Below are 14,989 nucleotides of genomic sequence, written 5' to 3' on the forward strand. Positions count from 1 at the left end.
GCCACATCCCCAGGCCCCCCCCCCCCAAATATTCTTAACCCGTCCCGTGTACCATCTGCAGGCAGACACTGGGCTCTATAGCCTGCCTGAATGCTTCTGTTTGGACTTGGCTGACGTGTCCCTGAAGCCTGACCCCAGGCCATTTCTCTTGCTTCTGCATGAGACTGGTTATCATCAGAACACAGTTCATGGGTCATTTGAAGGGTTCAATGCTATATGTGCATTTCCCTCACACTTAGTAGGCACTCAAGAAATGCTTGTTGCCCTACGCTTAGTTTAAATGGCTTTACATTCAACGCTCTTTGAGGAGCACTAAGCTCGCCACACGTTGACAGCAGGCTGTTTTCTCCTTCACAGGTGCCTGGTTCCAGGAAACACCACAAAGCCACCTTCTGAAGCTAACAGAGGCGGCTCCCCACCTTCACATCCATGGCAGTTTCCACAATTGCCCGTTACTTCTTGCCTCCTTCCGGGGTCTCCCACCTCATATATTCTATCTCCAGCCTTCCGACAAGTGTACAAAGGTTGGACCATCTCCTTACTTTATAAGTGGGCTGCCAAGATGTTAAAACACGGCCCTCGTCGACACTGGTGGTAAATTGTGGTGACAGGGTGTGAACCGATGGCTGGATGCAAAGCCTTTCCCCTCGGCACCTGTCTGCCCTGGTCCTGTCTCCATTTTAGTCCCTCTTTGGAGATGACCCATTGGAGAGGGCCTAGTAATCCAGAAAACTTGGATCCCCTTGGATGCCTTCTAGAATGATTGGAATGGTCTTCTGGATGAAGAAATGGACATGCAGGAGGAAAGGCAGAATCTTGTGAGAGTTACCTGATTCAAAATGGGAAGGCCATGGAATGGTGGGAAAACACACTAGAACTTGTATTTGAAGCTTTTCAATTTTGGGGTGTGTGTATTTTATAATGCACATTCTACAGTTGTCTCAACAGTGGCACGGGCATATCATTTGTAAATAAAGACCCATGCAAAGATTGTGGGCTTGTTTAACAGCTAGTAATGATTCATAGTAATGCAAGAGCCCAAGGTGGCTGCTACTCCTGATGCCTATGGAGAAAGCTTTGTCCAGTATGTCCTGAGAGGTCTCAGTGGATTCCCTAAGGCATGCACATTTTGAGTCCTGGCCTGTGTGCATGTGCTGGTGGTATGAGAAGAGAGCTTCATTTCTCCCCAGAGAAGACATTTTTGGCCTTGTGAATCAGGAACCCTGAGCTTCATCTAGAGTCAGGCATTCTGTTGATACATCTATTCCTGGTATAGACTGTAGTCTTGTTTCAAATCTTCTATACCCTTTCTCCTGCTTTTCAACACTGCCCCCCACCCCTGCCTCAGATCTGGGGGCTATCAGCCTGGTGACTATTCTCTGCAGCCATGACCTTGCTCAGAATTCTGCTTCTTTAAATTTCACCACAGACACTCACAAACCAAGCCCCGGCTGGCCGCCACATTGGTGGGAATATCGTGAGTGTTGGGATTATGGGAAACGGAGACTCCATAGGACCCATGTTCCTATCGTAGTCTGAGGAAGATGCCGGTGGCTCCGGGACTTTACACACAGTGTATCATGCAGACAGATGCTTGGTATGCAAAGGACCCTGGGTCTGACCAAGGCAGACAATTACTTGTGTCTCTTGAATGGTATCAACCACTCCGGTGTGGTGTCGGGCAAAGCTCTGAGACAGAGGTTAAGGGGACCTAGCTTTAGTGTCTGACTCAGATGGGACCTTAGGAAGGCCAGTCTCTCTGAAGCCCTGATGGAATTTCTTAAACTCCTGTTAGGATCCTCGGAGACAGCTCAATAAATAAATAAATAAATAAATAAATAAATAAACAAACAAACAAATAAATAAATAAATAAATAAATAAATATAAAGTGTTTGTCTTGCAAGCACGAGAACTTGAGTTCAGTCCCCCAGAACTCACATTTAAAAATTCAGGCATTGTAACCCGCGCTTGTCTCTGTGGGGGCGGCTCATTGGCCAGCCAGCCTGGCAAGCTCCGGGCAGCTTGTCTAAGGAGGCACAGCTGGTTTTGTCCTCTGGCCTCTGTATACCCACATCACACGTGTGCATGTGCACTGTCCTCGCACACACATGAATGTACACACCCATTCTCCACTCTGTATTTTGAGACGAGATCTCACTAAGTCACCTGGGCTGGCCTTGAACTTGTAATCCTCCTGCCTCAGCCTCCCAAGTAGCTGAAAGAAGAGTCCTGAGCCACTACGTGGGGCCTGAATTCCTTTGTCCTTCATCTCATACCCCTATCTAGCATGTTGAGTACTACAGTATTTTCTAGATTTTTCTGTGGGCTCTCATAAGGAAGTCCTCCTTCTCATGTTTTCAGAGTGCTGTTTGCACTACTGTGGCCATGTTTCTGGTAAGGAAGGAGGGAAACACTGCTTCCTAGAGCAGTTTCCTGGTTAGTTTGGATAAATGTGCATGTCCCATCATTTTATTTTCCATCCAGAAAAGTCCCTTCCAAGGAATCCCAGCGCACATTTCCAAAAGACCTGGTGTGAAAGCCTGATGGCTGGTAGAGAGGGGGAATCAGAGGCCTTGTACAGTACGAGAGCTGCTCATTCCTGTCTGCCTGTGCAGTTTCCAGGCTGACACACACATGGAGCTTTGACTTGGAACCCACAAAACATGGCTTCACGTTTGCACAAATTGATGTCAGTCTTAGGAGCAGCAGAGCGCTCAGCAAACACAAGGAGGAAATGACCGTTTCTAATGGGGTGGGGGGTGGGCTAAAATGTCTGGGAGAATCGTTGGTTTAAAAGAAGTCTGTCCAAAAATAGGCACCCAGTGGGCTGGAAATGGGAGGGTAGTGCCATGTGCAGAGCCCACAGTCCTCAATATGAGCACCCGTCTTGCAGCAACGTGAAATGAAAGGTGCGTATTATTTCCTCTTTTGAAGGAAACCTGAATAAGGACTTTCTTTCTTTCCTATCTTTTTTTTTTCTTTAAATGAAGCATTGACTCTCTCAGCAGAGAGAGAGATAGAGAAAGATTTGCATCCAGATTCCGGAAGCCGACAGGGCCAGTAATTACCAGGCAAAAACAACCTTCTCTTTGCAGTAATATGAGGTATGAATGAGAACCGCCCACCCTAGAAAGATGGTCATTTTCTGGTCATTATCTGTTATTTTTTTATTTTTATGAAAGAAGAAAACATCTTTAAGTAAATTTAAGGTAAGTCATTTAAAACCGAATTTCACTTGATACAGGGGTGGAAGGCTAGGGTGAAAATCAGTGGTTAGAGCATGTGTGAGGTGCTGTGGGATGTTCTGTATGTCCTGTGGGAGCCCTTCTTGGGTTCTTTGTGGCGTTACCCAGCAGGTCCGCATAGAGGATGATTAGGACCATGGGCCTGAGTGCAGGTGTCTGAGATGGTCTGCACTTGGCTGTGCTGGGGGATGGTCTGTATGTCAAGTTGCTCTGATTGGTCAATAAATAAAACCTGATTGGTCGTGGCTAGGCAGGATGTATAGGCGGGACTAACAGAGAGGAGATATAAAAGGACAGGAAGGCAGAAGGACTGACAGCCGCCGCCATGACCAGCAGCATGTGAAGATGCCGGTGGGCCACCAGCCACGTGGCAAGGTATAGATTTATGGAAATGGACTAATTTAAGTTATAAGAACAGTTAGCAAGAAGCCTGCCACGGCCATACAGTTTGTTTTTTTTTTTTTTTTTTTTTTTTTTTTTTTTTGGTTTTTCGAGACAGGGTTTCTCTGTGTAGCTTTGCGCCTTTCCTGGAACTCACTTGGTAGCCCAGGCTGGCCTCGAACTCACAAAGATCCGCCTGCCTCTGCCTCCCGAGTGCTGGGATTAAAGGCATGCGCCACCACTGCCCGGCCCGGCCATACAGTTTGTAAGCAATATAAGTCTCTGTGTTTACTTGGTTGGGTCTGAGTGGCTGTGGGACTGGCGGGTGACAAAGATTTGTCCTGACTGTGGGCAAGGCAGAAAACTCTAGCAACAGTGAGGCCCTGGGTTCCATCACCAGTACCACATGGAAAAATGAAGAAAATTAAAAGGGGCAAGGAAGGGAGGGAGGGAGAGAGGGAAGAAGAAGGAAGGGGGAAGGAAGGAGGGAGGGAGGGGGAGGGAGGAAAGGAGGAAGGAAAACACCATGGAAAACAATTCTATATAAAGCAAATGAATTTCCTGGCCCCTGGCCAGGCGTGGTGGCTCTGAGGAGAGTCTACTTTGGTTTGGACCTCTAACATATCTAGGGTTAAGTATGATTTTGAATTTTGACCCTGTGAATTGCTGTGGTCTTGCTCCCCATTGAATCAGCTCCAGCCCTACCCTACCCTATCCTATTCCCTGCTGCTTTGTCTCAGGGAACCAGGTCTCCATGGCCACCCCAGCATTCATCTGCTGCTTCCGAGGAGGACCAGGGAGGAACATGGTGCGTATGTGCATGCACCCCTCAGAATCCTGACGAGGGGGGAGTGCCAGGTGTCCCCACCTCCACGGAGGACAAAGTCCCTCTTATAATGGCAGACTATTTGCATAGAGCATATGCACATCCTCCTAGATATGTGAAATAGTCCCCTGATGACGGACATATCTAATACTATGTAAAGGTTATGCAAATGAGGCTGAACCATATTGCTTAGGGAAAGCAGATAAGAAAAATCAAGTCTGATAGTCAGTTCAGATGCAATTTTTTTCCCTCAATATCTTCCCTTCTGTTATTGTTTGCATCCATGGGTGGAGAAGCCAGGGATACAGAGAGCCAATCACATGTGCCGAGCATAATCAACCTAGAAAACAATGACACAAGACAGGATGGGGAAGGTGCAGCCTGGGAGCTCACCCATTGGCTGCTGCCCTGTCCTTCCACTCCCAGCCTTCTCCGTCCCAGCTCTCTGCTCTGCACACAACCCTGTCCTCCTTGGCTGCTCTCCAGCCAGAGGCTCACAACACGGTGCTGGCCCACATGGTGTGGAAGCTTCCCTTGCTTTGCTAAATGCTCCTGTTGTCCAACTGCCTTCTAAATATTTGCGTTTTTTATCCACAGACCTAGGTGGCTCCCAACCATGGGGGAGAGGCTTTTTTTTTTTCTGCATGGGGGGCAGTTAATGCAGAGACCCATAACTTCAAAAAGTGCTGAGAAAAGTGACAAATGAGTGTTTATCCCTAAGTGAGACGTCTTTTATCAGCTTCCTTCCCCGACACCACTGCCCCACTGAGGCTCAGGAAACATCGGGGAGGGAGCAGAAAGAATGTAAGAGCCAAAGAACATAGAGCAGGGCTGTGAAATGCTTGTTGTTGTCCGGATGAGGGGTGGCCTCTGAACCCAGGAATTCACAGCAAGTGTGGTTCTCTGGTTGCCTGCACAAGACCCACACAAGACCTAGCTAGCTAAAATTCCAGCATGGCCTGGGGAGGAACTAAGGATGTTCAGCCCCAACTGAAGAACTGTTGCTGTTGATGGATAAGAAGAGGGCACGTTCTTCTTCTTTGGGGGTATGGCCATTGATAGTTGCTCACACTCCAGTGGCCGCATACCCCTGTGTATATGGGCAGCACTCACTGGACTCAGTGGGTTGTTAAAAATGAAAAGAAGGGCCGGAGTGATGGCTCGGTGGTTAAGAATTCTTCGTGCTCTGCCAGGGGGCCTGGGTTCTGTTCCCAGCGCTCACACAGTGAGTTACAACTGCCTGCAACTCTAGCTTCATGGGTTCCTGCACACACATACACTCAGACACAAATAGACACACATTGAATCAATCATTTAATCAATCATCCAATCAATCAATCAATCAATCAATCAAGAAGAAGACATAAAGTTGGGAAGAGGTGTATGTGGGGAAGATATGGGTGGAATTGGAAGGGGAAATGGGGAATGGGTTTGATTATACTTCATTGTAGATATGTATGGAATTCTCAAAGAATAAATTGAAATATATATATATATTCAAAAGCATAAAAGTTATAAAAAGAAGCTTCTCTTTCCGAATAAAAAGATAGCCCCATGTAATGCAGAGGCCTGCCATCTCCTTCCTGCCTGGACAGGGCTGGTGTTCAGCCATCTTGGCCCCGGCCCAGCATCGTGGGGCCCAAGCCAGGGGCGTCTTGTGTCCCCTACACCCGTTCTGGGCTGCTGGTTCCACACACAGACTAGCTCTTGTCTGCAGGGGCCACTGTGGTCAGCTTTTCCCACCCAGCTGACACACACTCACTGAGGAACCCAAGCAAAAGTTCTGTTCTCTTACACTAAAATGATCCATTCCCATCGCACTTGGGTACAGCGCTCCTCTTTCTGTCCTGTGCCCCTCGGCACCACTCAGTGTTATCAGGGCAGCAGAGAGGAAGACAGGGAAAGGGGAGGGTAGAGAGGAGGAGGGACCAGAAAGCCAAGGGAGTATGAGAGTAGGCTGCAGGAATACTTGAGCTTGCCTGTCTGACCCCAAAGGTGATAGATGGTTTAGAATCCCGTTTGTATTTGCCAAATCCCTGGGTCCCATTGTAACACTTCCTGACTGCAGCCATTGTCTCCAAAGACCCCAAAGAAAACACACACATTTCCCTTTTTCTTTTTCTTTCCTGAGACAGGCTCTCTGTATCCCAGGATAGCCTCAGACTCTACGTAACTGGGAATGGCTTGAACTCCTGCTTACAGCTCCCAAACATTGGGATTACAGGTATGTACGCTACCTCCCACCTCCCCCAGTTTCTGTAGTGCTAGTCATGGTACCAGGGGCTTGGTACACGGCAGGCAGATTCGTGTTACAGCAAGCACTCTCCAAACTAGGCTATGTCACTGGCCTGGAATTACTCCCTTTCTGCCTCTCAAAGGGCATAATGATTATACTTTTGCAGGGTTAAAAATGTCAAAAAAAACATATCATCTTGTCTTGGCCTGAGGCTTCTTGTTTTTGTTTTTTTTTTTATGGGGGGGGGGGGCTTTGAGACAGATTTTCTCTGTGTAGTTTTGGTGCCTGTCCTGGATCTCGCTCTGTAGCCCAGGCTGGCCTCGAACTCACAGAGATCCACCTGGTTCTACCTCCCGAGGGCTAGGATTAAAGGCAGGTGCCTTTTCTGCTTCTTATATGTAGAATATAAGAAGATGTGGTTGCTGGTTCACAGGAAGAAGGGACAGTGGGAGCCTGGGGACAGGAATGGTGGGAGAGATGTGGGGTCGATACGTTTGTGTAGGAGAGCAGCTTCAGGAGATTTTCTAGAAAACTAGAAGATAGAAAAAACACGGAAGTGTCTGAAAATATCTTCCAAGTATGAAATAGTACAAAACTTTTCATATCAAAGTAAAACATTAAAACAATAACAACAAAAACTTCCTTGTGTTGGGGAGCTAGAATGTGTTTTATGGTTTCTAAGGGGTTCAAAGATTTCACACAGGAACTTGGTCATTGGGCAGCAGGCTAGCTCTTCTCAAACATTACTAACCCCCTTTTTGCAGAACTCAAAGTAGACCCAGCGACATTATTGACTCATCTAGGTCATTGGGAAGTTACCTGAGAAACGCATGAGTTTCCTGTGTGGGCCTCTCCGCCTGGCCCCATCCAGACAAAAACCCAAAGCGCCTTTACCGTTGAGCTTCGACAGAGGACTCGTCAATGACAAATGTCACAAAGAAGAGGAAGCTGCTGGTCTTGAGAAAACCAGGGGACCTGCATGAGCTTCAACAGGCAAAATGGCTTTCCTTGGAAGAGCCGTCTAGACCCCAAGGCTGCACCAGAACTCCCCGAGAAGTGCCTCTGCTCTCCCTCTGTGTCCTGACCTGAGGCTTAGCCTCCATCCACAGAAACTGCGCTGCTGGACCTGCCCAGTGGGCTTTGGGCCTCTCCTCTTGTGGCCACTGACAAGGAGAGGAAGTGTGGATGCTGAAGGCCCCCCGGGGTGCTGATGATTAGCTCCTGGCCTCCCGTGTCTCTGGGGTGTGTACGGGGTGTTCCACAACTCTACTTTGGGTCCTCTGCCTGGACGACTCTCCCCTCTTCTTTCTATCTTCCCTGCTTCCAGAAACTCTGCCACTTCTTTCAGGGAGCTTTCCTGGTGTCCTCCATAGTATTGAGAGCTATTTTCTTCCAAGGGTGGACAGAGGTTGACCAGCTCACTGGTAGAGCTCGCCACGGTTAACATCACTTGAATGTTGTAGAGAGGCTAAACTCTCCCGCAGGCCCTCAGATACTTTAATAATTTGGACTGCAAGGTGGAAAAAAAAACAAAACACCCTGAGGCTCAGCCAGGCATGGTGGTGCATGCCTTATTCTTTTTAAAATTATTTTTATGACTTCTTGGAGAATTAAATAAAATCTATTTTGATCATACTCACACCAACTCTTCCCTTCAACTCTTTCCAGACCAACCATACTTTAATCCCAGCTCTCGGAGGTAGAGGAAGACAGATCTCTGTGAGGTCCAGGCCAGCCTGGTCTCCACAGTGAGTTTCAGACTGGCCTAAGTGACACAGTGAAACCCCATTTCAAACAAGTAAAACCAACCAGCCAAACCACTTTCCAAATACAACAACACCTTAAGCAAACCAAGCGAGAATGGAAGGAAACAAAGAAAAACGAGGCTCCAGGGAGCCCTTCGGCTTCGACTGAAGCCATGGCGGAAAGGAGAGAAACGGCCTGGGTGGTGTTAACTGAGCACACTCCGCCTCAAACCTCCCAGCCCTGCCCCTGCTCACAGCGACCGTCCTGAACCTTGCTGTCTTTCTTCTGCAGACAGACACCAGGCTTCTCTCTGCAAGCCTGGGTGGGCACTGCAGCCCCTGGTCTGTCCCGGCACCAGCCAGCCTTGCTGCCCCACAGCAAAGGGCCACGGCTTTCTCGAACCCATTTTTCAGGTCTGTCTCCAGAACACAGAGGAGTCAGTCACGTTGCTTCCTTTTGCTGTTCAATTCAGCCATTGCTTACTCACTCATTTATAGGCTTTAATCTCTGTGCGTGCCTGTGTGTGTGTGCGTGTGTGTGTGGGGGGGGGTGGGGGTGGGGTGTTTGTGTGTGTACATGCTGCTTCTGTGTGTGAGTGTGTACATGGGTGTGGTAACGGCACTCGTGTGGAGGTCACCATCCACTGCGGGTCCCTGTCTTCCTGTCTCACCTCCATGTCACAGCAGGAGCACAGAGACAACAGACGAACATGAGCGTCTGACTTTTTAAGAAGGTTCTGGGGTTTCAAACTCAGCTCCTTAAGTTTGTGTGTGAAGGGCTTTACCCAGAGAGCACCTCTCCAGTTCCACCTACTACTTCCTGTCCCATATTTAATGTGTGAACTGCTGTAGGGTCACCCCTCTCCCCTACAGTCCCTTGGCCGGGGCTGGCAAGGTGTCCTTGGGGTCAACCTGAAGCACAGAGCATCCCTGCTGGAGAGAGCGGGGCAGAACCGGTGGCTTCTTTAGAGACCACTATGGGCTCTTCGGAAGCCATGACTGCACACTGTCAGCTGCTTCTCGGTCGGTCCACAGAAAGAGAGGCGGCAAAGGTTATGAGGGAGGGTTCAGACCATTTTTAACACCTCTTGAAAATTAGTTTCGTAATGTGTGGGTAGCCTCCGATGTGAGACTTCATCTCACGAGGGAAGGCAGGCTCTGACTCTTGAATGTCCAGGGAGGCAGCTGGCCATGTGCCTCATTCTGGTCTCCTTATGGACCAGAGGAGGACGATTTGCCGAGGCCACCATGTCAGGGGTCACACTGTCCCTCCAATTCTGTACATTCAAGTTTTAACTCCCAGTTCCTCAGAATGTGATTGTAATGGGTGGACATAGAGTATTCCAGAAGTAATTTAGCTAGAAGGAAGTAGGAGAGTGCGCCTTGCTAGGACTTGGCTTATAACAGGAGCTTAGGGGCTGGGCTGGTAGATCAGGCCTGTAATTCTAAGACTCTGGAGGCTGGGGCAGGAGGATTGTTTTGACTCAAGGTTATCTTGGGCTACATTGTGAGGGCTAGATCAATCAGCCTGTGCTAAAGAGTGAGCTGAGACAGAGAGAGAGAGAGAGAGAGAGAGAGAGAGAGAGAGAGAGAGAGAGAGAGAGAGAGAGAGAACGAACCAGGAGAGGAGAGGTAACAGTTAAGCCACAAGCCAGACCTCACAGGAGCCCGAAGCTGCTAACGCTTTGACCTTACACTTCTTACACGCTTCCAGAGCGCGAGGAAACACGTTTCTGTGTTCCAAGGCCCCAAAGTCCGTGGTCTTTTGCTGTAGCCCGATTACTCACTAGCAGGTTTCGCATGGTGGACAAAGCCACACGTAATTTCATCTATGGCTTTCTGTCCCCGAGGCCTTCAGTGGTGTGAGAGGAAGTGTCCTCAAGTCTTTCAATAGCTGTAAACTCGTATCGATGGGGAAAATGCACTGCACACCGTCAGCCTCAGCCCTCTGATTCCCGTTGAACGGCTCTGCCGGAGCGGCTCACACAGAGTGAGCTACACAGCTGAGATTTTTTACCCGTGGTTCTAGGAACTCAGGCATCTCAGCACTCAAGCTTTGCCTAGACCACTAAGCCACTTCTAAGAACAAGGCTACCTGAGGCATTTTGAAAAAAAAAAAAAAAAAAAAAGGAGAAAAAAAAATCCGGCAGTTCCCCGCCCCCCCCCCCCCAGTCACATCTCTTTTGTGCTGTGCATTGCGCCTTCCGAGGGGAGCAGGTTGGGGTTCTGCAAGGGTTTCATGCCCTCCACCACGTGTGACAGCTCCTGGGAGTCTCGGGCAGACTGAGTGAGAGCCTGGCGTGGGGTGATGGGGAGACGAGGGAGTTCTCTGTGGTAGACCACATTCTTTTTGCGTGCCAGCGTCTCAGACGCTGGCTGGCCCAGCTCTCACGAGAAAGGGAACAATGGCTTGCTCGGTTCCCCATCTCTGTGTTCTCCCAGTTTCCACACTGGTATCAGGCTGAGAATGAGTTACGGGTTTCCTCCTGTGAGGATTGCAGAGACTGATAAAGAACCATCCCGGGAGGAAAACAAGATTCCTGTGAGCAGCCCACAGTGGCTGCTGGGGAGGGAACACAAGGCCATAAATTACAGGCAAGGGAGCAGCCATGGGGAACCCTGTGAACGGCCAGACTGTAGTTCCCGGGGCCAGGAGATGAGCTGTGCGACGGAGGTGCGGGCGAGGAGAGGGTGGGTTCTGGCTCCAGTTCCCAATGAAACCAAAAAAGGACACAAAACAAAACAAAACAAAAAAACCTAAAAAACAAAAAACCCCACCATCGCAACAACAACCACAAAAAACAAAACAAAACAAAAAAAAAAAAACCCAGCAATGTTTTGTCACAGTTCTGAGTGGGGCATATCGTGGACAGCCAATGTGGGTCATTAAACCCTTGTGTGGCCAGGTCATTCGGAGGAAATATTAACCAGGGAGTTGCTGAGGTTCTGATACTGAATCTCCATGTTATTCATCAGCTTGTGGATTCTGACAGACCTTTCTCCCTCCATCTGGTCCGTTTTGCTCAGAGGAGGAAGTGAGGCCTTTTCAAATAAACCACGCTGATTATTTTAAAAATCAGTATGTGTGTGGTATGTGCAATGCTATGTACATGTATGTGCATTCACGTGGGGGGAATGTGGACACGTACGTGCCAGAGCGTGCCTGTAGAGGTCAGGGGATAACCTTAGACGTTGGCCCTTACTTCCTATGTTGTTTGAGGCAGGGCGTCTTTGTTTGATGCCCTGTGTGTGTACTCCCAGCTAGCTGGCCTGTGAACCTCTAGGGTGCCTCTGTCTGTAGCTCCTGTCCCCCTGTAGGTTACAGATGAGCACATGGCTGCACCCGGCTTTTTGAAGGCTCCATGGATTCAAACTTGGGTCTTCACGCTTGCATGGTTAAGTATTTATACATCTCCCCAGGTCTTCCTGAACTTTGATAGGAGCCAGGTCTGTCCAGGTAGCCTGCTTGAAAATAATCAGACTCTTGCTCCTAGGCTGGGGCAGCTGGCTGCAGGGGTCAGGCTCCTTTGAGTTCCTGGTTACCACATCCCTAACTGTCTTTGCTGTTGGGCCCATAAAGACATCCCCAAGGCCAGCACCGAGGGCCGCAGTACAACCTACTCCCCAGCAGAATGCTCAAAGTTCCCTGCTTCTGTCTTGCTGAGTTCATCAAATAGGAGACAATAAACATTCGGAGCAGGCTTGGGAGTGGAGTAAGCCAGGAATTTTTCTACAAATATTGCTTCCTTTGCTTGTCGGGAGCCCAGAGGAAACGTACCAGTGAGCAGTTGGTGGCTTTTTACCAGGGGCCCCAGGGCTGGTGTCTCTGCCTATCCCTCTGCAGGACACTGTGAGATGTGTGACTCACACCCATGCCCATGATTCAACCTCACTCAATTTCCTCCGCTGCCAGTAAGGCAGCACTTGGAAGCCTTTTAGTTTAAAGCTTGGATTTGGTTAATGGCTTGCATTCTTCTCTTTCTCCTTAAATGCTGATGCCACCCCCCCAACCTTCACACACAACACACACACACACACACACACACACACACACACACACACACACACACACACACACACACCTTGCCCTAGTTCTTATATTCCCACATAGAAGCACTGTGACATCCTCAATAGCATCTGTTCGGACAGAGTGACTGTCAAACCTCTGCATTCCCCTGTGCTTGGCTGCGTGAATAAATAATGATTCACAGATACTGGTTGGGTGTGCATAAGAGTTTGTACCCAGAGAATGAATGATTCCCCCCCATCAAATTCCACTCCATATCAGCTTTGCCAAACCATCAAGCCACAAGCTGCAGGCACAGGTCAAAGAGCATGTCTTGACGCACGGCTGTACCTTCATGAAATTTTTATGGCACTGTTGTTATTTGCTTAAGCTCAGTCCCCATTTACCATGAAAGATCCACAAAACACACATGGCCACTCATGGCTCAACTCCGGCTTTTTAAGTTTCAAGAGGCTGGCTATGAAAACGTGGGCAGGTTTGGAGACCTGTGGGGTGCCCACCTCCAAGTCTGCCATCTAGTAATTTTAGCTGTGAAAATGTGTGGACTTAGGAAGTGGCTCCATAGCTCTTTCCGAGAGCGACTGCGTATGCCGCAGTTTGCTGGCTTTCTGTCTTGAGCAATGCAGGCTGCCGTTTTGTAATTGAGGCTAAAAGAAAAACCACAGCGCAGCCCCTTCTGACGATTGTTCCCAGAATGAGTCTGCCCAGATCCTGCTCTCTGGGAGTCGCCACTTTGGCCCTGAACTCTCTGGCGGGTCCAAGGCATACCTGCGAGCTGCCTCTTCCAGCCCACCCTACTGGCACCATCCGTCCTGGTCAGCTTAAGTACCTGAGCCTGCTAAGCTCCGGGCCAGCTGAGCTCACCCAGAGGGCCAGACCGCTTGCTGACTTCAGAGTAACTCCAACAGAGTCATTCAGGGGAACGGACAGCCGTCTCAAACCCAGAGACGAGCCTCCTCGGTGCCAGCCTCTAATCTCCAGGACTTTACACAAGAGCAGTCCAAGACACTTGACACAAGCTTCCCTCGGCGACCAAATACTTCAGCAGCTCGACTAAGCATTTATCAAAACATCTCCGCAGCACAGAGTCCAACAAAGAAATAATCCAGTTGCCTCATAATCACAGGCCTCTGGTTGAATGCCTCCCCACAAGCAGGCAGGGACCCCAGGCAAGCACCCGAGGGTCCCCTGGCTGCCATTTCAGTCTGTGCAAAGCTGAATAAAATCAGATATAAAAAGATCAGCGTACTCACCTCTCACGAAGCACTGTGGGTATGAAGGAAATGACTCAAAAATGCTGTCTGAAGCCATCGTTTCCTTTCGAAAACGCACCTCTTCTGAAGGTGGGGGGATTCAATGGTTTCTTTTACCTTAAGAGCAAAAACCAAGAAAGGTCATCTCCTTTGACCTTACCTCCCACCATGGCTCCCGAAGTCTCTTTCTCCCCCAACCTTAACACCCCTGGAACTCCATGGGCCCTATGGGGGGGGAAAAGTGCATTTGCAGTTTGCAGAAACAAACATTCAAATTCTTAAAGATTAAAAAAAAAAAAAAGCACCGCCTGGGCTGTGGGCTGGGCTGCTCACCGCTCTGAGAGTCTGTGGTTTGCATTCAGTGTGATTCGCCCTGCCTGCTGACCACTGTGCCGGGTTTAGACTTCTGACACTGCCAGGCTACCCAGCTTGTGGTTCTGTGGTTGTTTATGAGACCCAAAGAAGTTTTCACACAACCCAAATTACAAATTTAACTGTTCCCCTTTCCACAGCCCATCACCATTGGCTCGTGTCAATCACGTGACTTAAGTGATGTCAAATTTTTTTTTAAACTTTCTGAGCTGTGCCCTTCCTGCCCTCCACCTGCCCTCCCCTAAGCTGTGTAAAAGAAAAAAAAAGTTGAGTAGAGCTTAGAAGAGGGGGCTGTCAAAGAAACGCAAACAAACAAACAAACAAAATCCCCTGCCTCAGTCTTCTCTTGATGTCTCGGCTGCTCTTCACTGACTCAGTGGAGATCAGATCCTGTTGTTATTTGTGGTTTGGGGAACAGCTGATTATTTAGATAAAGATTGCCTTGCTGTTTATCCAATAGTAATTTAACATTGGCACCAACTCGCTGCTGAGGCCGGATGCGGCTTCCATCTCTTACATTGCTGGGCATCGGCTTGGAGAGCTGGGTTCTTGGTAAAAGCATTTAAGACTAAGAAGGGGGGAAAAAAAACAGATTAAGGAACCATTTCTGTGAGTGGCTGACCCTGGAAGGGGCTAGCAATCTACTGCCATTTCAAAGCTTGGAAAAAAAAAAGAAATAAAATGGTTTAATTGTGGAATGAAAAGACCATTTTAATAAAAACCCAAATGATGAGGCTTTATTCCCCTTCTGTGGACAGACTTAGCATGGATCTCTTTTGGTAAACAGAGAAAACCGTGGCATGTTCTGCACACCCGCACTGACTCCTGCACTCATATCAGGAAGTTCGTTTCAAGGAAAATAAAGAAAGAAGACTCTCCTTACAAGGCAGAGCTGAGGCTAGT

At 48.7% G+C, this 14,989-nt stretch overlaps 1 protein-coding gene across 2 annotated transcripts in view; it reads right to left on the reverse strand.

The window, feature by feature from the left end:
• Runx1 (RUNX family transcription factor 1) overlaps nucleotides 1-14,184 on the reverse strand; it is a 232,489-nt gene extending 218,305 nt beyond the window's left edge. For both annotated transcript variants that reach the window (XM_042259562.2, XM_006981378.4), the window contains exons 1-2: nucleotides 14,048-14,184; nucleotides 13,715-13,831 (exon numbers count right to left, since the gene is read on the reverse strand). In XM_042259562.2, the coding sequence (XP_042115496.2) occupies nucleotides 13,715-13,772 (58 nt within the window). In that variant the 5' untranslated portion in view covers nucleotides 13,773-13,831; nucleotides 14,048-14,184. The remainder of the gene's footprint in view (nucleotides 1-13,714; nucleotides 13,832-14,047) is intronic.
• Between the last annotated feature and the right edge of the window lie 805 nt (nucleotides 14,185-14,989).

This window comes from Peromyscus maniculatus, chromosome 12 (genome assembly GCF_049852395.1).
Source record: "Peromyscus maniculatus bairdii isolate BWxNUB_F1_BW_parent chromosome 12, HU_Pman_BW_mat_3.1, whole genome shotgun sequence".
In the NCBI taxonomy this organism is placed as follows: Eukaryota; Metazoa; Chordata; class Mammalia; order Rodentia; family Cricetidae; genus Peromyscus; species Peromyscus maniculatus.